The sequence below is a fragment of the Punica granatum genome, chromosome 1, assembly GCF_007655135.1.
Source record: "Punica granatum isolate Tunisia-2019 chromosome 1, ASM765513v2, whole genome shotgun sequence".
In the NCBI taxonomy this organism is placed as follows: Eukaryota; Viridiplantae; Streptophyta; class Magnoliopsida; order Myrtales; family Lythraceae; genus Punica; species Punica granatum.
In genome coordinates this window covers 15,513,296-15,538,371 of record NC_045127.1, presented here as the reverse complement: position 1 = coordinate 15,538,371, position 25,076 = coordinate 15,513,296, and the positions used below count along the sequence as shown (strand labels likewise).

At 35.0% G+C, this 25,076-nt stretch overlaps 1 protein-coding gene across 6 annotated transcripts; it reads left to right on the top strand.

The window, feature by feature from the left end:
• The first annotated feature begins 1,525 nt into the window (after positions 1–1,525).
• On the top strand, positions 1,526–8,301 carry LOC116187818 (peptidyl-prolyl cis-trans isomerase CYP57). Of its 6 annotated transcripts, none has more exons than XR_004152132.1 (12): positions 1,526–2,018; positions 2,748–2,926; positions 3,006–3,107; positions 4,132–4,238; positions 4,366–4,507; positions 4,796–5,042; positions 5,555–5,594; positions 6,052–6,247; positions 6,819–6,947; positions 7,482–7,636; positions 7,938–7,973; positions 8,081–8,301. XR_004152132.1 is itself a non-coding variant. In XM_031516800.1 (11 exons), exons 1-10 carry the CDS (start codon positions 1,799–1,801, stop codon positions 7,620–7,622), a joined length of 1,503 nt encoding a protein of 500 aa, XP_031372660.1. In that variant the 5' UTR covers positions 1,526–1,798; the 3' UTR covers positions 7,623–7,636; positions 8,081–8,301. The 6 variants fall into 6 exon arrangements, 4 of the variants coding, with proteins under 4 accessions (XP_031372660.1, XP_031372640.1, XP_031372649.1 ...); XR_004152131.1 differs by having other exon boundaries at positions 7,935–7,973; XM_031516800.1 differs by lacking the exon at positions 7,938–7,973.
• Positions 8,302–25,076: the final 16,775 nt, after the last annotated feature.

Genomic DNA, 25,076 nt, shown 5'->3' with positions numbered 1-25,076 from the left:
TGTATGTTTCATCTGCACTACTTACTTTCATCTCCTATGCAGAGCTAAAAGTACTTGCAAACATGTTTTCCCTATCAGCAGCAGTCCTGTCTTTGAACCTTCTTTTGCTCTTATATCCTTTTTTATTAATGGATTTGGAGTTATTTTTGGAGTTTGAATAGTTAGATTTCACATTGCATTTTCTCTTCATTCTCTTCCTAAACTATGTGCTTCCTTCATCTCATTGCATTCCACCTTCACCTCCTTCTATTCCTTCACCTCTACCTAATTCAACTCTTCCCTCATCAAACTCGTCTGAACTATTGTCATGTGGTCCCAACTTAGAGGTGTTGTCATTTGCAGTGTCATCATCTGAGCTTTTCTCTCCCTGATCACCTTCTTCTTCCTGATCACCTTCCTCTCCCTGATGGCCTTCATCTTGCATTCTCTTTCTCTCAAGCTCTCTAACCTCATTTAAGGAAACTTCTTTAGCGACATCTACTATATTGTGCTCAAAGTACAAGTGAACCTTCATATAGGGCTCAATAACTTTTGCAAGTATATTAAACAACAATCTTGCATCATCATTATTACTAGCTAGAGGCTCAAGCCCAACATCCAAATCACTAAAGATTGGATTTTTATAGAAGCAAGCAGTGCATTTGGTTCTATATTTATTCCCAAGCATGTATAAAAGCCTTTGCAGCAGTGAACTTATTTATATATTCGTCCTTCTTCATTTCTACTATACCACTTTTATATCGCAACATGGGGTCCCTAACAAACCTTCCACCGTGATGCATAACCACATCCATTGTCCTAAATATGCTTCTACTGCCACAGACCACATAAACCAAAAATTAGAAAAACCCTACAACGTTGGCTAAGGCAATGTCCCAACTCACAAAATTTGAATACATAGACATAGTAACCAAATTGTAACATACACTATTCTGATTACCAATAAAAATGTCATCTTTTTTCGCTTAAAACAATAGCTAGTGGGAGTTAGTAAGGGACATGCCTTGGCTTGCGAACAAATCTAAAGTCTCCACCCATGATCGAACAGACAGTGCTCTAGCGCGAAACTAATCTTCTTCTCCAACACAAAACCGGTGTCGCGCCGCTCACGCTTAAAGAGAGTTATGAGAGAGAGAGAGGGAGAGAGAAAGAGAGAGAGAGAGAGCAAAGAGAGAGCGAGAGACGAGAAGGAGTGATTAAAGAGGGTAAAAAAGGAATAAATTAATGCAATTTCAAATTTAAGCAAAAAAATAAGTGAACAGTGACACACAATGACAAAATTGATATAAATATTGTTTTTTGTCCGGTACTAAAGATAGATTTAACAAAGGGATGGATTTGATGTGACTAAAGACTAAATTGATGTGATCAAAAACAAAATTGATGTGATTAAGGACGAAATTGATCTGACCAATGATTAAATTGATGTAATCATGAACGAAATTGATGTGACCATATATACCAAATTGATGTAACATTTTTTTTCAGGGACTCAATTGATACAACTTGCATGAGTGGGACGAAATTGATGGTTTACTGGAGGTGGGGAAGAAAAAAACTTAAAAGGAGTATGGACACGGGCCAAGACCAATAAAAAACCGGGACTTGGCCCGGCCCAAAGCTCCTCAAGCCCGATACAATGAAGAGAAAAAGAAAAAATTAATTCCCAATCAATCCACTCTCTCCTTCTCTTACCCCCAAAGCAAAGCCAGTGATCGACGGAGAGAAGCAGCAGGGGAGATTCCCGGGGTGCAGCAATCGTCGGAGAAACGCCTACGGACTGGCCTAGTGATAGAGGATGTCGACGGTGTACGTGTTGGAACCGCCGACTAAAGGGAAGGTGGTCCTAAACACAACGCACGGGCCCCTGGACATTGAGCTCTGGCCGAAGGAGGCGCCCAAGGCCGTCAGGAACTTCGTCCAGCTCTGCCTCGAGGGCTACTACGACGACACCATCTTCCACCGCATCATCAAGGACTTCCTCGTCCAGGGCGGCGATCCCACCGGCTCCGGCACAGGTCACCACTCTCTCTCTCTCTCTCTCTCTCCCGTGTAAAGTCTAGTGTTGGTGAGTGAATTGGTCAATTTGGAAGCGCGGAACTTGCTCTTCCCCTTGTTCGGAGTTAATTGGATGAATGATGGCAGCAAGATGTTGCGTTTGGGATCAGCGCAGGGCACATTTGGGATCATTTCAATTCATGTATGAGAGAATGATAAACTGTTTTGCTTATACTTATTAATACCATTCGAGATGTTTGAATTCCTCATTCTCGGTAAAGAGGTGGCGGTTTGAGCAATGAGGGTGAGACAATCTCTCTCGCACTTCAGTGAAATGTGTTAAAAGAGTTTCCTTTGCATTGACATATCCGGCAAATATGATGATTCACCCTTTCTGGTTACGATTCTGCTTGAGGTTTAGTGGTATTTCTTTTGGATAGTAGCTGATAATGGCGGTAAATCTTTGTTGAATTGCATGATTTTGTTCTTCATAGATGTAAGGATAGCGGCTGGAGACTTATTGGACAAAACTGGGTAACTAACTATATAGGTTGTAACCATCGAGAATTATTTTTGAGTTGGAGACTCTCTAGGAGGAGCTAAACATGAATATCTAGAGCTAGTGTTTTTTTGGCCTGTGGATTAGCTAGAATTCTTGTTGAAAATTCCATGATCCTGGGGCGAGTTGAGCTATCCTGATAGAAAGTGCTTGTTTCTTTGGATGATAATAATTTTGCTCACAATTTCAGGTGGTGAAAGCATTTATGGCAGTCCTTTCGCGGATGAATATCATTCGCGTCTAAGATTCAAGCACCGAGGCTTAGTGGCGTGTGCTAATGCTGGCAAACTGAATTCAAATTTGAGTCAGTTCTTTATAACGTTGGATCGGTGTGACTGGCTTGACCGCAAACATACTATTTTTGGGAAGGTAGGGATCAACATTGCAGTAATGAACTTTCTTTACCTGCAGTTTTGGTGTTCTGATATACCCATTTTCTTCTTTCCAGGTAACTGGAGATTCAATCTTCAATCTCAGTCGACTAGCTGAGCTTGAAACTGACGATAACGATCGGCCATTGGATCCGCCGCCAAAAATAATTTCTGTGGAGGTAGGTTCCTTATCATGCATCATATTTATATCTTTATTTTCTCTGCTTGGCTTACAGAATGTTCTGTATGATATATCTTATTTTGTTATCAACCTTCTTGAAAATTTTGCCGAATTATTGGTGGAAAATGCTTAGAATTAATATAACTGTCACGGATCATGTCAATCTTTCTTTTCGGTACATAAGGCTTTGCTCTCTTTATTGGCCGAAAAACCATAGTACAAACAGGCTTTTAGATCACAAGTCGAGCTCTAAAGCATCAAACTGTACTGTTGAAGTCCACAAGCCAAAGAAACACATAACATTTTACATCAATTACTGGGGCATATCCCAGATCTCCAATAAGCTCTGCTGCTGTCCTTGAAGAGCTCTCTTCTGCGGATCCTTCATTCCAATCAGTCTGTACTTGACTGAAGCTTTGATGCAGGAGAGAGTTTTGTCTCATGAGGGATCAGTAGCAGCATAGATGAATTCATTGCGAGCTTCCAAAACAAAGTAAATGTGTGCATGTCATGCTAGCCTAGCAATGGCCACACGTAAGGACTTGCTTCTTAGTCTTCTAATTGCCTAATTGAGCTCAAAGCTCCAATCCCCTCCTCCTGTGCTTATACCAGTCATTCTGAGGATAGTTTTCCAAATCCCACGAGAGAAGTGACTACTAAAAAATAGATGATCCTTATTTTCTTCAGTCTCTCCACATAGAACACAAGTCATACTCAGCCCAGATTGCCATTTAGCTTTTCTGTCTAAAGTTGAGAGCCTCTTGTGAATCGCTAACCAAGAAATGAATGAATGTCTTGGGGTACAAGGTTGTGACCAAATCGGTCGATGCCACCTAACTGTGGGACCTCTCTCTTTAATACTTTCCTAGGCACTAGTAACACTGAAGCATGTCAATCCTCTTTATGTTAATCTTGTAATTGGATCTACTGATGGCTTTCTTTCTTTTTCTTATTTTTCAACTACTTAGTTTTATATTCACAAGAAATCTCTTGATCATTTTGCTCTTGAAATGCTAATTTAGGTACTATGGAATCCTTTTGAAGATATTGTTCCTAGAGCACCCGCAAGACCTGCTGCTCAACCAGCAGCTGAGACAGAAAAGAAACAAACTAAGCAGAAAGGTGTAAAGTAAGATAAGCTCCCGGTCATCTTTAATGTTCAAAAACTTTACCTAAAGGTGCTGTTGAAATGATAGCCCTTGCTTCTGTTTGCTTCTCCAGTCCTCCTGAAAGATTAATTTTGGGATTTAATGCAGGAAGCTGAATCTACTTTCTTTTGGAGAAGAAGCTGAAGAGGACAAGAAGGAATTAGCGGCTCAGAGGATCAAGATCAGGAGTAGTCATGATGTTCTTGATGATCCTCGCCTCCTAAAGGAAGAAGCGCCAATAAAAGAATCAGTAAGCAGAAGCAGCTTGCTTTATCACCTTGACCAAGACTGGCACATCAAAATTATTTATTCCGTAATTTGTTTGAGAATACAGGTTTTAGCTTCTTTGCAAAATACTATAACTTTTGGGGAAAACGACCTGACTTCATTCAAGATCTTATGTGGAGCCTTATTTATGCTTTTTTAGGAGTTGGACTTGTATCAAGATCTTGTGACTTCTGTAGATGGGCTGATTTTATTGTATCGACAGAGTTACATAAATAAGTTAAATAAAACTGATCTTGTTAATATCATTCAGGAGCCAAGCGAAGCCAAAGCAACGAGGGATGTCCAGTTATCCGTCAGAGAAGCATTGAGCTCAAAGAAAGAACAGTTGCAAAAAGAGTTTGGAGATGATTTTCCCCATTCATCTGCAAAGAATGATGCAGATGATGATGAGGATGAAGCCAGCTTTGATGCTCGAATGCTTCGGCAAATACTTGAAAAAAGGAAGGAGCTGGGTGATCTTCCACCAAAGCCAAAGCCAAAGCCAAAGCTTCCTAATGGTATAAAGTCATCATCATTCATTCAGCTTGTGGTTCAGCTATGGGTTTTGCGGTTAAAAGGTTCTTCTAGTCGCAGAAAATGAAATTCTTTGCTACTGAATTATGGGGACCCTAAAGACAATCATGATAAGATGCTTGCTTGGTGTAAGTTGAGATGAGTTTCAATTATGCTAACACTTGGCAGCAAATAAATTCAGAAGGATCTTTAGTAATGCGTGTATACTTGAACAATATTAATGTGAAATTTAGAGATAACTTTCTGTAAGTTTTTAAAAGTGTTGGTATTATTTTCATCCTGGGTGCTTGTTTATGAAATCTTCCTCACGAATCATGAAGCATTAGTGCTTAAAAAGAAGGCGGGCACTAAATTTATGACTTTGCCAGATTGGATTGTATTCTGTCGCATTATATGTGCGGCATGGCATGTATTCCTTTAAAGTGCTTGTTAACTTTTATTATCATTCTTCATGCATACTTCATCACTCATATCAGAAATGTCTGTTAAATTGCAGGAAGTTCTAGTCGGAAGGAGCGTGAATCATCTGCTCCCAGGTAAACTTAGTGGTCCATCGGCTATTTGCAGATTGCATGCTTTGTTGCCTGCTTATGAAGTTGTTTAATTAAATGAGCTTGCTCTGACATTCAATTTGGAGCTCCTTTATCTATTTACATGTATATAGATGTTTAATCACAGCTTGAGGGTTATAATAATCTCATTATGGTGTTAGACATTGTTAGAATTTGTGGTTCCATGATTAGAGTGGTCCCTCGAGAACTTTGTATTAAGATAGCACTCATGTTCAAGTCTGTTGTGTCTCTCATCCGTGCAAGAATGTTGACAGGAGTTGATATATCTTATTTAGCTTGAACTGATATCACCTGTTGGGAAACAAGCCATGTTATCATACGTAGATCATTTCTCATTGGTGTACTCGTAGTCGTTTCAGTCTCATATTAGTTGTCTGATTTGTTCAATTATGTGACAACTTCTTATATCATATATTACCAGGAGCGATTTTGATAGTGATGGTGGCAATAAGCCAAGGGTGGAGAAGCTTTCCTTGAAGAAAAAGGGAATAGGATCAGAAGCAAGAGCTGAAGTCATGGCTAATGCTGATGCAGATCTGCAGCTGTTGAGTGAAGCTGAGCGAGGGAGACAATTGAATAAGCAGAAGAAGCGGAGGCTCCGGGGACGTGAAGATGAGGTATGAGATGATGCCCTTATCTATTTTGAGGACTTAATTCTGTTGAAAAAGTTGATTACCTTTCCAAATGTCTGGAAACCTATATTTTTTAGATCAGAAGATCGGCAATAACTTTTAGTGTGTATACCAAAACCATTGTCTGGTTGATGGAACTACTTCAGGAAAAACATGGGAGTGTTAAATTGCCTGCCTGCACCTTCTTCAATTTCCTCATACATTTAATGGAGTAACTATGTATTTTTCGGACATGTACTCTTGAAGCATATATTTATAAGAAATATTGTCAATTCCATCTGAACATCCTATAGTTTACCTCACAGACATCAACTTCTGCTACTTGTTAGACAAGACACCCATCTCCTGTTAGTGTCCCCTTACTGTTTTTTTTCTTCTTTTTAATTGAAAAAAAAAACAGAGAAATGGCACCACATCACTCCGAAGTTGCCATCTACTCTAAGCTTCTGGATCAACTGGCATATCACATTTACAAATCTCTGCTTGTTCTTATCTCTCTCTCTCTCTCTCTCCTTTTTTATTTTATTTTTTATTTCTGTCCCTCCCCTTGTTACAGGTATTAGCCAAGCTTGAAAATTTCAAGGCGTCTACTTTCGGCAAACCAGTAGCGGCAGGTGGAGCAGATGATGAGGATTTATCTGACTGGAGAGAAGTGCACTTGAAGTTTGCAGCTGAGCCTGGAAAGGTTGGCTTTTTCTTCCCCTCGCCTGTCGCCCCCCACCCCCCCCCCCCCCCCCCCAAAAAAAAATTTAGAGCTCTTATCATTGACATCTGAGGAGATCATCATTTTTTGCCAGAACAGAACCACATATGACCTCGTTAATTTTAGAAAATTTTCCAGTTCTTCAAGAAACTTAGGGAAAAAAAAAATTTTGGTTGTGGCTTTAAAAGTGAGAATTAATTTCCTAGAGAGTTAGACATTCCACTTTGCTGATTTTGGTGGCTTTATGTCCAGTAATTCTAGTTGACATTATTCATTTTAAGCATGATTGAATGGAAATTGCATTATGTGTGGATTCAATTCATTAATGAACACAAGCCACTTGAAGGAATTACATTATTAGCTGAAACCTCTAAGATTAATTGAAACTACTAAACTGTTGTAAGATTTTCACATGTTGACATGCTGCCTCTGTTGTCATAAGAGATGAATAACGGGAATTGGGAGGAAAGCTCTTTCCTGAAATTAATACAAATGTTCTGTTGGATGATGTTGCAGGATCGAATGTCTCGAAAAGAGGATCCAAATGATTATGTTGTGGTCGACCCACTCTTGGAGAAGGGGAAGGAAAAATTCAACCGAATGCAAGCCAAGGAGAAGCGGAGGCACCGGGAATGGGCTGGAAAATCCCTCACTTGATCCCTTTTGCCCCAGTAAGTGCACTTGTGAATAATAGCTCAATGGATTTGATCATGTTGGTGGCATGCCAAAGACATATTTTCATGGCGCCTTGATGCCTTTGCCAACTCCGCGAATATTACAACCTGGCAACTAGACAGTTTGTACTCATCTAACATCACAAGTCGAAAAACTTCCCTTCAAAACTTTAGGCAATTCAATATATATGTATGCTGTGCATCATTGTCATTGAAGCATTCAACTTGAGATTGTGTGTTTCCCTTCCACTTCTCATTCTATGTCTAATCATTCATTTCTCAAACTTTCATGTAGAAGTCTGGGTGATTTGCTACGCATTTTGGTTTCCTTCAGGTGTGTGCTTTCGGTTATGTCATGCATTCGTGCAGAAGTCAGGGGGGTTGAAATCTATTTAGACTAATGTGAGTATATTGGATCCGACTCACCCCATATTTCTACAGATCTAATTCCAATTGTTTGACCTCCAAGACTGAGTTTCAGCGTCAGCACCACTATGATGACTGGTAAAGTTTGATTTTGTCCGCCGTCCTGATCGATCTCCTTCCTGTATGGGTGATGGAAATTGATCTACACCATCTTCTTCAGTTAGGAAGAAATGTATATATGACGACATTCTTTTAAAAAAATTTTAATGAACCTATGTTTTTCTCTGATCTATAAACCCCATTGAATACGGTAGAATGAAATGAAATGTAATGAAATGAGTTTAGTTGAATGGAATATAATGAACTTGGGGGAAAAATACTGATTCTGAATTAATATAAGACGCATGATGGAATATGATTAAATATAATACATTACACCTTTTTAAGATGTTATTCTAAACAATATAACATGCATATTAATCTCTTCATATTGTTGTTTCAGTTTGTTGGATTGGTGGAATATATTCCTAAGTTTTTGGACAGAATGTTCTTTTCACTAAAGTTGAAAAGAGTAATCATTATAATCGAGGGGAATGACAATAAGTGCAATCAAATAATGAATGGAGTGGAAAAAAGAATCTTGCGTTTTCTTTTCATTCCATTCCATTTCCTCTTGTCAAACATATATCTATTGTCTACCATAAGTGGAAATCGAGTCGAGCCCCCAAAACAATTCATCTGCAGATCGGTGCCAACCACAGAGGATACGACTGCTGTGCCAGAAAGGAAGATGAAACTTCCATACCCAACCTTTTTGCTTTCCGCCCCAAATTTTTTTTTTTTTGGCCTTTTACCTCTTTTTTCTCTCCCGCATGGCAATGTGAAAAGGCGTATACTGCAGAAATGCTCTCTTAACTCGGAATGAAGGGATTTGGGGTGTGATTCTCACCAATGTCGTTTTTACGTCCCTTTTTTGGCCTTTCATCTATCTATTACCCTGCTCATTGACCTTCCTCAAAACTGACAATTAGAGGATTTTAATGGGTTTGTTCAACATGACAACAACTCACGGTAATATATTTGATACTTCCAATTCAAGTACTTAGTAGTTTAATTTATGTATTTAGTAGTTTGTACGGTCAAGATGTGTTAGTTCCAACTTGATCAAATAAGTACTTAAAAATTAGTTATAAGTTAATTATAAGAGAGTGAATTATAGAGAGAAATGACGAGGGTTAATACTTATCAGTATCAAAAGAGGATGTAGCACAATGGCGCATGACGCACGCTTTCTCCTGGTAAATAATCGTCGTAAGACTATCCACATTCATTTATTAGTTATTAAAATTTTTATTATGTTATATTAAGTTCATAAGTCTCCTCTTATAACAAAAAAATATATATATATATATATTATGTTTAATCATCACATTAGAAATCACTTAATGAATAAGTAAAAAAATTGACTTAATGAAATAAATTATTTTTTGGTAATTAATGCCCTTAACATCTCACAAAATTTATTCTCATTTTTCTATTCCTCTCATATTCTTATATAATTTTTTAATTAATTAAGTTTTATGCATTTAATTTATCAAATATCACTATCTTTTTGTTGGAATTTTGCACCATATAAAAGATGAAAAGGAGAGAATATTGGTGAGGCAGTTAAAGTAGGTTCCTTGACGGGGGACGTAAGAGTATCCTTGTGTTCACACCTGATGAAGGCCCAGACAAGACTATGATATATGCCTGAAACAAAATTACAAGAAAGCCCCTCAAGGGTTGGGAATATTATTATTATTATTATTATTGGGGCAGAGCACATGGGGTCCTAGTTGGCAAATGTGAACCGGCTCTCTTTCGAGAGAGCATGTTTTCAACGAGTTTCTCATCCTCACTTTTTTTTTTCTTCTCTAATAACAACGGATTTCTGAATTTCCGCCGATTAATTTTTAAATTTACGTGAATATTTAAAAAGTTGTGGGGACATATTAATCTGGTTACACGTCATGCAGATGATTCAATAAAAAATTATTTCCATACATAATATCTGAGATTACTTAAATTTTAAATTTTTTCAAAAAAATCAATTTTTTTAAACATCATGTCAATGTTGTTGGATTAAAAATAATAATTCCATTGTCAGGATTACAAAATGGAAATGATAAAGAACAGTCTCTGGCCAAAATAAGAAAGATTGAAAGATGATGATGGCTGTTAGCCTGTTTCTAGCCGCAATCTCGGTGTTTTTTTGAATTGGATCAGACATAGAACTAGTTCTTAACAATAAAATAAAATAAAACAAAAAAAAGAGGGCACCGTTGCGTCAGTTCACTTGCGGGCTTAGTTCGACTTAGCCAAGATCTGCTCGACTTCAAACCGAATAGACTATTGCTCAGTGGAAATGATTTCTCAATAAGATTTTGAGGGCAACCTCACGTTAGATGTCTATAAAATTTTTTAACCGAAAGCAACATTTGTCTTCTTAGGAGCGACTAATGGTCCATAAAAGTTACGATAAGATGAGATAAAAGAGGCTTCAGAAGGTAAAAAGGAGTTGAAGGAAGCATGCCGGAATCACTGGGGTTGACTTTCTGGGACAAAAGGACTGATTAAAAGAATCTTCCATGGAACAATCAATGAGAAAAGAATAACGCTTTCCTTCTGAAGCTATCAAATTTCATTTGCAATCAATCATTTCTCTATGGAAAATATTTTTTTTAAAAAAAAGTTGCATTTTCCTTTTTTTTTAAAAAAATTATTACTCCCGCTTTTGAGCCGGAGTCGATTGGTCGTACATAGGAGTCAGTCAACAGATGACCAATCATTTTGTATGTGTCTTTTTTTGTTTTGGTAAAAAAGGAAATTATATATATTAGAAATTAGACATTGTCATCCGAAAAATATCAGTTAGTACACACAATATGGGTTTTATCAATACTCATTTGATCAGACAAAAAGAGATCGTAAATTCCCACAGGTGGAGAATCAAAATAGACAGTAGAGCTCTGGCCAACAATAAGAGATTGAAAGCCTAAATCCCGAGTCATGAGTAGCCCGTCTCGAAGAGCCCAAAACTCTGCCATTAAGTTGTTCGTGGTCACCAAGTAATGGAAGAAATCCCTGATCTAGCCTCCTTGATGGTTGCGAATGACCCCACCAGCTCCTGCTTTCCCCGATGAATTGTTTGCCGAACCATCAGAGTTCAGCTTGACCCATCCATAAGGAAGAGGGGTCTAATGCACTAGAATTTCCTGTTTGCTCACTTGTCTTGTAGGAGCAGTCGAGGCAAACTACTCAGCCGCAAGTTCCAGATAAAGACGATGAGGTTGAGGATGTAATCGTTTCTTATCGAAAGTAAAGTTGTTCCTTCGTTTCCAAAGGGTCCGCATAGCAAACCGAAAAATAATTTTCCATGGAATGTTCAGGGTGTGAATCTTGTAGGCCTCACAGTTGACCGTGAGCGGTTGAGGTATGGGAAGAGAGAATGATCCTCCTTTTGAAAGGGGGGATGCCAAGATTAGACTAGAATGCACGAGCCACTTGACAGTCTCTTAACACATGAGAGGTGTTCTTATCAAAATCTTTGCAGATGGAGCATTCCAATGGAATGGAGATGCCCCCTCCATTCAGTAGCATCGTAGTGGCCAGCCTATTGTGGCAGGCAAGCCAGAGAAAATGTTGTATTCTCGGCATAGTGTCGGTTTTCCAAAGCCATTGCCATGAATTGCTAATCGAAAGAGGATCCCTCCCACATGCTAGAACATAAGCTAAGCTGGTGGTGAAAATACCATTTGAAGAGTATTTCCATACCATCTTATCATTCCCTCCATTACCAGTCCCACTTCGAGGGATATTACGAATGAGATCTACAATATTTTCCGCGAGGTTGAAGGATAGCTTGGTTTCATCCCAAGAACCATTATTGCACAAAAAATCAGCCACTTTAAGATTATATCGACAGGCAAAAGAGGACTAGCAATTTGCGATCTCAACATTTTGTATGTGTCGGATTCATAAAGCAGACCTTAATTTAATTACCTATTGGAGATTAAGATGTACACTCATCATTAATGCAATTAGACAAAAGGCCCGTGATCTGATAGGCATATTAACAAATTGGCAACGGCTATTGAATTGGACATATATGCAACATAAAATTTCTTTAACTTTCCGATTATCGAGGAAACTTTTAATTTATCAAAAAAAACTTATTATATATTATTATATGTAAATAATGTTGATAAATTTTTAACATTCGTTGAATATAAGACCAATAAGATACAATATAAGTTCATTTAACTAAAAATAATAAGGTCAATTCACATGGAGCTACCACCGAGACCTGACAGCCTCGTAGTAGGGCTTGAGACAATTGCCTTGAATGTCCCTAGTTCGAGTCTCCGACAGTGCAACTACAATTCTCCTAAAGTAAGACTTTCATACGTAGCCAGAAATGTCTGTAGGGAAATGTACACGAACCAGAGGAGTTCATGTAATCTGTTCCCTACTGTCTACTAAGCGTCTCGATGGGGGGCCGTTCCCTGTGAGGGTAGCTATGTCGCATTAAAAACTTCTAGGTCCGGGGAGGGTGTGACTGCCTAATATAATAAACTCTATATTTTTTCTTTCACAAAAAAAAAAAATAATTCATGTGGAGCGAAAGGTTATCAAATAGAGTTATTCGAGTAATCGAGATATCTTACCAGGAGTTAAAGGTTCTCAAATAGAGATATATAAATCCCGCTCTTTCATTTTCATATATTATATATAGTAGGACGCAATCTGCACATTGCCGTGGGGTTCAAAAATATTTTGTGTCAATCTTTTGATTTACTATATTAGATTATGTAATAATTGATATAGAGTATAATCAAAATTAATGATAAGATATAAAAAAAAAATGAAGTGTTAATTATTAATATATGATTCAAATTTTCTGAAAAATTATTCTAATAATATTGTATAAAAGCTGAACTTTCTATATATCTAATTAAAAAAATATGACCACTATTAATAGAAGTTAAGTGGCCTCGGTAATTTTATGCGACAAACTTTACTATGTAGTGCATGTTTGAAATTTATTAAAAGTATCTCTTAGTCACGATCAAGTCAATACCCAATCGAGGATTAATGTCTCATCAGTGATAAGCTAGTGTAATTTTGCGTTTCACCACAAAAAAAGGACATCTATTCTCACAAATAAAAAAAAGGCTAATTAGATAGGCCATACATAAATATAAAAAAATTATTGCTTATGTTGGTTAAGGTAGTTTGACGCTTATTTTTCTTAAATAAGTTCTTTGATTTAAACCTTATAAATGGAGAAAATCCTAGAATTTGAGGCTTTTACCCCTTAATAAACCGACTCGACTCGAATCTGAATTAATCAAAACCCGTTAAATTTCGAATACTATATATCGTGCAAGCTAAAATACTTCCATACTTCCATACATATATCATCTACTTTATTTAAAAAATATTAAATTAAATAATATAAAAAAAGAGGGGGTGGATCCCTGTGGGGGGGGGACCCACCAAACCTCGTTCCAAGAATTGAGAAAGGGACCAGTAATCACATTTTGTATAATTGTATAATGTATAATTTGGCTCAAGGAATATGAGGAAATGAAAGGGAGGAGGAAAGGCGAAATTTTCTAGAACCCATTTGATGAAATTATTAACTATATATATATATATAAACAAGCAAGTGCAATGAGGAAGCGACATAGTGTCCTTTTGATGATATCCCGAGTTCGTGGTTGCACAACTCTTCAGTTACGTGATCAATTAATGTGATAAAATTATGATCACACTTAATTAAAATATTAATTAAGTGAGGAGGAAATGAGAAATTTTCTAAAATCCCATATGATCAAATTATTAACTATATATATATATATATATATATATATAAACTAGCAAGTGCAATGAGGAAGCGGCATAGTGTCCTTTTGGTGAGATCCTGAGTTCGTGGTTGAACATCTTTTCAGTTACTTGATTAATTAATGTGATAAAATTATGATCACACTTAATTAAAATATTAAAAAATTTAAAAAATATCTCTATTTGAGGATAAATATTAAATATTTTTAGGAAATTAAAAAATTCCCAATTTGCGAACTAACATAAAAATAATCTTGAGAAAACTTTCTCTCGATAATTAATTATTGAATCAATTATCAATTATCAATTATACATAATATAATATATAGAAGTTGACAAGTGTAATGAGAGAGTACCATAGTAGCCTTTTCGTGATATCCATAGCTCGTAAATGTGTGTCGTTTTAACTGCTCGACCAATTGATAACAGTAACTATATTATGATCACACTCGATAATTATTTTGAAAAATAAAAAAATTCTAAATTTATATATATATTAAATATTTTCTTACAAAAACAAAAAATTTCCTGATTCGCAGTAATATTAAAAGCAATCTTGAAAATTGTTTTCTTTCAATAAATTAAAAAGCTTCTCCATAATATTAACATTTTAAATTTTATGAATTTGTTTCACCTACTTGCGCAAGGCTCACCTAGTAAGCTTAGTAGTGGTGTCAAATTTGGGCTAAGGGATTGCACCCAACCTGCTCTGATTAGACATAACCCATTTAAACACAAGATCATACATACTATCTCTCCAAATCGTATGTTAAACAGAAAATTGTGACTATGAACATATTTCATATCCATTGTACAATATGCTTATTAAGTCATTTTGTTCCTGAATATGAACATATTACAGATCCATTATACACTGGCAAATAATGATCCATGTCTCGACAAACATTTATATTGAATCGACAATGATTTATAATGTCTAAGGAAAGACATTGAATAGTCCTAATCAAAACCATTCAAGAAAAAACATGGATTCTACTAGCAAAGGAAGGCAGATTCACTTGGCATATAAAATAACATGCCAAAAGCGTTTGGTTTGCAGCTTATATAAGAAGCAACTCTGGTGTCTCTAGTATCAATCATCTTATGAGATCTTATGAGAGAGAGAGAGATGAGGGAGAATTTTCTTTGTAAAAAAAAAAAAACAGAGAGAGAGAAAGAATTCTGGCCGTTTCCCCTAAAGGCAAAAAATTTATTAGGCAATCACCGAAAAAAAAATTGTATTAGCCAACATTTTATGTGAGAGAGAGAGAGGAGAGAGAGAAGAGAGAGAAAAGAGGAAAAATATTTCTTTGCAAAAAAAACAAAAAAGAATTATCGCCGTTTCCTCTAAAGGCAAAAAATTATATTAAGCAATCACCGAAAAAAAATGTATTAAGCAACATTTTGTGTGAGTGCGTGTGTGTGTGTGTGTGTGTGTGGGGGGGGGGGGGGGGGGGGGGGGGGGGGGGGGGGGGGGGGGGGGGGGGGGGGGGGTTGAAAGAGAGAGAGAGAAAAGAGGGAAAAAAAATTTCTTTGCAAAAAGAAAAAATTCTGGCCTAAAGGCGAAAAATTATATTAAGCAATCACCGAAAAAAATGTATTAAGCAACATTTTGTGAGTGTATGAGAGAGATAGAGGACAGAGACGAGGGAGAGAGAAGGGAGAAAATTTTTCTTTGCATGGCCGTTGGCCGTTTTCTCTAAAGGCAAAAAATTGTGGTAGGCAATCACCGAAAAAAATTTGTATTAAGTAACATTTTATGTGATAGAGAGACGAGGAGGGGAAAAGAGAAAAATAAATAAATAAAGGGAAGAGAAAAAGAAACAACACTTCAGAACATTCCTTTTTCTAGATATATATAGTTTTTCTTTTATTAATGTCAAAAAAGAAAAAAATACTTTTATTTAGGCTAAATAAATAAATAAAAATAAGCGATGGTATTTGGTGTGATAGAATGTAATGAGAATGGAATGTAATCGCCATATAGAATAAGTAATTCAATACTATTGATTCCATTCTCATTTTATTTCATCATACCAAAGTATGTATTAGGCATTTTCATACCGTTTCCTTGCAGGCAGAAAAAAGAGTACTAAATTATATTAGGTATGATAAAATGTAATGAGTAATCTTATACAATGATTTCATTTCATTCTCATCTCATTTCATCGTACCAGAAGCTATGTATTAGGCCATTTCCTTGCAAGAAAAAAAAAGTATTAGATTGAGTAACCGAAAAAGAGTACTACATTGTATTTGGTATGATAGAATGTAACGTGACTGGAATGGAGTCATTGTTTAATATGATTAGAGGAAATATGACTATTGGTGGAACGAGGCGTGGGATTTCTGTCTTGTCGGTAAATTGCGATATGTGTTTTCTACGGCCCTCGAAGACATTATATGCCAGATATACAACACGTAATTTTTACACTATTTATGCGGTAAATTTGGCAATTTTAAATCAGATATAGTACCAAAAGTTACTTAACATTTATAAACTGATACGCATTAGGTCCACTTATTGCCTATTAGGCACATCAAAAGGAATTGAAGTGTTGGTATTTTGTGGAAGATTGAGATGGGAAGAAAATTATATGGTTCTATAGCATTAGGTGATATTGTGATACTAGTAGACTACACCGCAATATATTTGATTTATTAACCGAGTTTATGGGAAAAAGCAGAATATTTGATGGAAGTACAGGAAAAATATATAATAATTTATGAAAATTTTAACATTGAGAAAACTTTAAGAAAATAATAGTAATCATATCATATGAATAGTGACATATGTAGTCCCGTTGAACTTTCAGATACTATGGTACATACAAAAAAATCTAGTCTATATATCAATTTAAACATATGAACTTTTTTAAGTAAAATTTTGATTATTTACGAAAGAATCTCAATAAATAATTAATATGTGCTCTTAGTGCCACATTTGACTTAGTTGACCAAATTATTAATTTTTGAGAGAATACTAAGTATGGTCATAACTCTTAGTTTTTTTTTCCTTTTTAGTCCATGCATTTATTTTTTTTTTACTGAAGAAAGTTCACATTACATAAAATGTTCATACACAATCTTTATTATTATTATTTTTATTTTTTATTTAAGGAGTAAAAATTAAAAATAAATAATAAAAAATAGTTGAAAGCTTCGATCTAGAGGACAAATAAAGAGAGGTAAGGGGGTGGCCTGTCGTAGGGCACTAGGAATGAGAGTAGAAAGTCGAAAATCGACGTCCGACCCAATCAAAAAATCGAACACCTGATTTTAATTCCATAAGGTTGCATACCTCAATTCAGTTCTCGGATTTTTTAAGAAATCAGATAGGTACCCAATCCACCCAAATTTAAACTTCAAAATAAATTTGGGGTTTTTAAATACGTTATTTTGAGTTTGTATCCACAATTAGCTTTTCTTTTTTACGAATATTACACTCAACATTCCATTTAGTGACCACCACCCCAAGAAGCGTTACTGGAGCCCTTCTCCTCCCTATTTGATCATATTCTTTCTTTTAAATATGATTATTATTAATTATTATTTTAAATATTTTATTTATAATATTTAAATATATTAAAATAGCCTTATACAATTATTTTATGAAATGTGGTTGCTTTATTCAGTAAAAAAATAAATGTATGGATTTGAAAAAAATTCATAAGTTGTGAACTCAATTGATATTTTTTTCAAAAATAATAATTGGTCAACTAAGTCAAACGAGATTAAGTGTATATATTCTCAACAAATGAGGTTAAGTGTCATTTCTCTAAACCTCAAAGGAGGTTAGCTCATTTTACCCTTATTATTATTATTATTATTATGTTATTCTTATTTAAAACATTTTCTCTATTAAATATATTATTGTTTGTATCTATCTACCTAGATATAGCGACTAAGCTTCTTATGGTAGAAAATTATTATAAACTTTTTTGGATAAGTGGTAAATCTTATAAATTTTATAACTTATTTAAAAATATTTGATATTAAAAAACATAAGCTTTATGTTTATGAAGTCTGTTCCTCAATTTCAATGGAAAAATATAAGCACTGCCTTTCGAAATGTATTTTTTTTTCTTTTTTAAGTTACAAGGCAGGATGTGAACTTAATACAATAACACAAAAATTCTAATGACTAATAAAGAGGTAAGAGTAGTCCCACGACAAGTATGAAACCTGGGACATCTTAATTAACAGGTGAAGACGTGCGCTACTACATTTCACCATCTACCAAACATCTCGTATCGTGGATCCTACGTTGTTTGGTTAATCTTTGAGAGGAGACGATGCAATTTCTTGTTATATCGTGTTGTTCAGTAAATGGTACTTAGTCAAACTTATCGAAAAAAAGAAAAAGAAATAAAATGGTATATATTTAAGGGACCGAATTTCCTTAAGGGGCCAACTATTCTTTCCTTAAGGGACCAAATTTTGTTTGCTCAAGGCCTCTGAGGATCTATCTGACTATGACACTACTTAGACGTATTAGTAACTTGGCTTTTTAGTGTTCGCCCTTATTCATTCCGTATTCTATGCTCGTTTTGATATGGCTTGGCTCGAGAACTAAATTGTATCTGAAAAAGCAAGTGGAGCCAAGAGCAACTTATGGGTTTTCAGAGGATGAAGCTGATGCAGAGACTTTTGAGGAAATTTAATTTATTATTATTTATTAAGAAGCCTAACAATATCAATCAGTACAACTGCCAAGGTAAATACACGATAAGCAGACAAATTACATAATCTCCAAATATTAAGAAGAGCCCTTCCGTCAAGCCCACGCTTCTACCTCAGCTTCCATCAAGCCCGAACTCAAAACAGGAGTATCATAGTGGTATGATGCTCCAGTGGATATATATATAGGTGACTGATTCAGGGCGAAATGGCAGTGGAACAAACGGGTCCAAAAGGGTAGACATTGAACTAGTACAGTTTTTTTTTTGGTATACATCTTGGTATTCGAAAGCTAAATGGGCTCCCGACTAATTCAATCGAGTCGGATCGACCTATTAAAGGATAAAACTCTTCCAACGTAAATTTTCTCTATTCACAATACTCGAATACGAGATTTTACTTATGAAATATAAATACCAAACTATTTAAATCAATTCAAATTAATAAAATTAATATAACTAAATTGGATTCGACAGTTAATAAGATGCATTTGAAGGGACACTGTCGTACTAAAATTTCCTTGGACACTTCTTTCGTACGCTTATCTCACTCTTTTTTTTCTGTGGAAACGCTTTTCTCACTTTTAGCGCCGTTATTTTTGTTACGACTGCATGACTTTCCGCACATTTTTCCTGCTTTTTACTATTATTTTTCGTCCTATCTGTAAGCAGGCTGGGGCCTGTGGGCATAGGGTCAAAAGTAGGATGCAAATGTTGATTTTTTTTTAAATTTTCTGTTGGGTAAATAGGGAATGCAAATGTTGAATTTCTTGCCGAAAAGTATTGCCTCGTCACCCTGACCAATTCTTACTTCTATGGTAGAAGCTTAACCATTGATTGTTTTAGTTCGCAACTGAATCTACCTCAGAGATCTGTTCCGAGCTTGAATTCTCATACTTATCTTGGACGTTATCAAAAGATAAGTTTCTCGTCTAAAATTTCCGTTGAATCCATAATCAGATGGATAATTTTATAGATCACAGTAGCCCATATTAGCTGGTATCCCCCATTTTCTTCCATAAATCTTAGCTATAGGAGAATTTTTCTTTCTAACACTGCCATCATATGACAATGTCTGATTTTCTCCATCTACCATTATGTTTGAACGTAAACCTAAACACTAATGATCCCAAGCTAGTGTTCAAATTATTTTCCTTTCCCAAACTTACTGTGTAAAAACCCGTGTGCACGAGGCGCGTTATGCTCTAGACTCGATGTGCAAGTATTTACATATAGAATGCATATCAAAACATTCTTTCATACAATATAAAATTTCCAATAGATTTAGTAATTCGTACATAGACTCATATATGTAAGTCACAAAGTTTAAATTGAGAGATGATTGAACCTATCTTTTATAATACAGGTAGGGTTTTGCTTTGTAATCCCTCAATATGAAACTTCTTGCTAACAACTCTCTGATAACCTTAGGGTTTGAACTCACGTGTTAATGCATCAGACTCCTGATTTGATTAATTTGTGTTGATTTTCAAAGACGTACATCGAATGTTTCAGCTCTTCCAATTAGAATGTATTAAGAGTCTGTGCGCCATTTCATCTCAGAGAGCTTGAGATATATATTAATCCCGTGTTGATATATATATTTTTTTCTTTTCGGGTTACATCGTCTTAAATTTGTTTCGCATGGTTTGAGATGAAGTCACATGGAGTGTTATCTTGAATTATAAATAAAAATAATAATTAGATAGATTGAGGAATGCGACTAAAAAAAGAAAAAAAGACAAAGGACCACCATTGGTCCCTATCATATGAATGCATTATTAAGAATTCTCTTATGAGTTGAATTATTAATTGTGGAGTTGAATAAACATCAGCCCAGGAAGAAACGTATACGCATCATCTGGTTTGCAATATATATGCTGGAAGTTTCATCGACAAGAGAAGCATATATACACACTAGAAAGTGATTTGATACCAAGTTCAAACAGTTCAACACTTGTTTTCTTTAAATACGGTATCGGATTCGAACCTTATGAATGGAAAACATGCATGTTGGGAGAACTTGACCCTTTTAGTTGGGGTCCGTTGTGCTTCTAAATACTAGAGTACATGTTGAACAAGAAGATTGGGATGATTAATTTTCATATTATTTATGGAATGCTTACTTGACTGGAATAGGAAGTTTGCTCCCTTCAATATAACTACGTGAATTCCTGCGGTGGGCGATGTGATCGACAATAGGAATTACAATTTTAAAATCATGTAATTACATGAATCAGGATAATATGTATTTCATAATCTCAAATCTTCATTCATAAAATAATATTAATTGCTTGAAATGTCTGTTATAAAGTTTTTGAAGTTACAAAAATTACGAAAATCTCATTGTGGATAATTGAATCATAAAATAATAAAAATTCAAAGTTTGAGGGACTGAATTAATTGTTTTCATGCATACTTAGTACAAAAATATGGTTTAACAAATCATTAGGATTGGCAATTAAGCATATAGGAAAAAAAAACTTCACTATTACGTTGCCTCCATAATCTCCTCTCACGGGCATTGAGAGAGCTAGTATTTGTCTTATACCATCATTTAGGGGAATTTCTCATGTTGTAATACAGTCTCATAAAGTCTTATACCTAAGCTTATTGTAAACAACAACAACAACAACAACAACAACAACAACAATAACAACAACAATAATAATAATAATAATTTATTTGCACCCAAAAATGTGGCCAATTTTATTAAAAAATTAAAGAATAATCTCTCAAACACCTCTCAAATCGTCACCCGTAATCTTCATATAATGATTAATTACTAAAAATAAGATATGAAATTTAATATATAAATTTTAGGCAAGACGCTGAAAGAATATGTATTGATTGTGCAGAATAATTGAAAGTAATTTGCATGTGCATGAGGCTAGTACTATATAAAGATAAAGGGAAGGTTTCTGATCACATTTTCTTTTCAAATTTATCATTGTAAGATTTATTATAACCAATAGAAAAAATAATTTTTTCGATGTGCACCGTGGCATCCGGAAGCACAATTGGTAGCGAGTAATTCAGTTTGAGCCGAGTCAGCCTATTAAGAGGTAAAACTCTCATAATATGAATTTTTATAATAAAAAAAAAAAGAAATTTGGCAAAAGGAAAAAGGAAAATAAAAATTACCCACACCACTTTTCCCTTTATATTTGTGGGTTAAATAGTTAAAAAAAAACTTTTAAAAAGAAGGATTATGATAGTGCCATGTGGCTTCATGAGGAAATGAATGAAGTAATTTACTCAATATTTTTCGAGAAATAGTTTAATTCATCGAAAATACATTTTATTTTTCAATAAAACTGTTAATCTATGCATTTATTGCCAAAATGTTCGATATTGAGATTTTTTTAAAGAAAAAATTTTAAATTTATTGACGATTTTAAATGTATTAAATTATCATAATTCTAGTAAGGGTGCTAAAAATTTGAGAGAATTTATAGAGTTAGAGTATAAAACTAGTCCCGATTCCCGAGTTGATTCTTACTTTTTATCATATAGCTATTTTCTGGTAAATGAAAATTTTAAAAAGACTTTGTAATTATGATAGATCGTGTGTATGGCTTACATATTGTGTAATATGTTGATTTTATGTAATATTGATAGATAGCACGAATTTAGTACATTTATAATTTCATATAATGTCTTGTCAATTAATATAGGGAATTGAAGGAATGACCACAAGCAGCTCATAGAACGCTGGCAAAACTTATATGACAAATTTTCATTACATGAATGGAGACGTCTCATTGTAAAAACCCGCAAGAGCCTCCTCTGATTACCTATATATAATAGATGAAACTTCCATGGCTTCCGCTTATGCTTTTACTTAAAGTAAATAACACCATACATCATAATTTCTGAAATAATTTCACCAGACATAATATTTTCAATAATTTTTTCGACACATCACGAAATTTTTTAAATTTGCACAATGCATCATATCGTTATTTTTCCGTCCATAATTAGATTAAATGGTAACGTTACGACATTTTCAGGGACAATTTTACTCAAAAGAAAACTTGAGAGATTTAAAACCGAATAAAATAAAAAAAATTAAAAAAAAAGAGAGAGAGGAAGGGGATGATCGGGAGGGGAGGTCAGGTGGCCCCCACGAACCACCCAACCCACAATTGAGCTGGCCGGCGACCCCAATTGGGGAGTTGGGTGGCCGGTGTGGCCCCCTGACCTCCCCTCCCGAACAACACCTTCCTCATTCTTTTTTTTTTATTCAATTTTAAATCCCTCAAGTTTTCTTTTGTGAAAATTTATCCCTAAAAATGTCGTAATATTACCATTCAATCTAATTTTGGACGGGAAAATAACAATATGATGTGCGGTGAAAATTCTAAAAAATTTCGTGATGCATCGTGAAAATTATTGAAAATATGATGTGTGGTGAAATTATTTCAGAAATTATGATTTATGGTGTTATTTACCCTTTTACATATTATATAATTGACAATTGATTATTTAGTGGTTTCGTTTTTTTCCTTGTCTTATTAGATTTTTTTCAATTTAATTTTTTATTACACTTCTTTTTGTCTGTCACATATTTTGCAATGGTGAGGTTTAGATAAATTTAAGATAGCAGTCAAAGTTTGTTTTTCATCATCATGGATTTCATAAAAAATAATATAGTAATTTTGCATATCTTTGACATACAAAAATGCTGTGTTCAAACTAACCATTTGTTTGGATAATGTCCCCAAGTAGGGAAAGGATTCGGATGATTAAAAGTTTGATTCTCGAATTCCTCTATTCACATGGGACGACTCTTCCTCCTGATGTAAAAATGAACATTTTCGCATTTATAATTAATTAAGAAAAACAAAAAGCTCTAATATCAAATTTTCAAGAAGTAGAGATGAACAACATTCGCTCCTCACAACCTGCTTATAAATTATGATGGCGTCACATATAGTCATTCAGAAATTGCAATGACCGACCAATAATGGTTGGTTTAAATGGATTGGCACTTATAAGTTGTTTTGGAGCAAATTGGATTGAAGGCCCTATAAGCTCTTATGTTTTCTAAGCAGAATCATTATTTAGTGATGTACATTTTCATACTATGGTTTGGTCTAATCGACAAATTTAATTTAATTTTTTTTCGGTAAGTGAATAAATGATTATGGAAATTACTAATTATTTTATAATTTTCGATAGTAATATAGAAAATAAAGCGAAATAAATAGGTAAAAACAATTCACTGAAGAGGATTTGGGCCCATGACCTCTTGGTTTGGTATATGCGCCTTATGCACCACACAAAGGATCCTTCTTAGAAAGGATGGCATAACACATGCCCTCGTCTGGTAATCAAGAGGTTTCAGATTCGATACTCAATATAACTATTTGTGTCAGTTTATTAACTATTAGGATTTCTATTTCATTGCACTAACCTCACATGCCTCCTTTGTAAACGAAAAAAAAAGTTTATTCTTAGATTATTATTTTATATTTTAAGCATTAGGCACACATATCTAAGAAAAATTGGTATAATGCACGGATGCATATCCTTATTGATAACCTAAATGTTTTATATTCAATTCTCGAGGTGAACACCAACACCCTTTCATTAAGTTTTTTATTTTTACCAACGCGGATTGGTTCAAGAGATTCGACATTGTCTCAAGTTCGATTATTGTGAATGGAAAAAATTTACGCTGGAGAACTTTACTCCTTAATAGACAGACTCGGCTCGACTAGATTAGTTTAAGTCCAATTGAACTTCCGGATATCAGGATTCACACAAAAAAAATTTCATTATTTCTATTTCCTTGTACTTGAACCACGAGCCTTGTTTACAAACGGACACACTTATCTTATTTGTACTAGATTTAAATTGACATTTTCTATATATTTTAACTTATTTTGAGAAAAAATAATTATTTTTCAACAAGTTTTGTCTTAGCACCTTCCCATTAACATCGATACTCCCAAATAAAACATAATTTCTAGATTTTTCTCCCGGCCATTTCGGGATATATCTTGATATTCGAAAGCTTATTGTACTTCGACTAATTCAGTTTGAGCCAGATAAGCTTAGTAAGAAATAAAATGCTCCGAAATTAATTTTTTTCTCTCAAAAGCTCTCCTCTTTTAATTTTTTCAAGACTATGACCAGCTCTATCACCGCCTTAAACCGATTCATTACCTCTTAGATTTTCCGCGTTTTCTTTTGTCTAGTTGGAACCCTAACAGTAGAGGTAGGGATACCTTTTTCATTGTTAAAAAAAAATAAAAAAAAATCCGAAAAACCGCGTAATCAGAACTACTAGAAGTCGCCGTCAAAGACCAGACCTACCCCCTACCTCCCACCACCGCCATAAAATCTTTCCCATCCCCGCCCACACCCGCCAAAGCCGCGTTCACACATGCCGATGCCATCGCTCCGCTCCGCTTCATTCCCCCCCCCCCCCCCCCCCCCCCCCCCCCCCCCCCCCCCCCCCCCCCCCCCACTCCGCCTACCCTACATCGCATCCC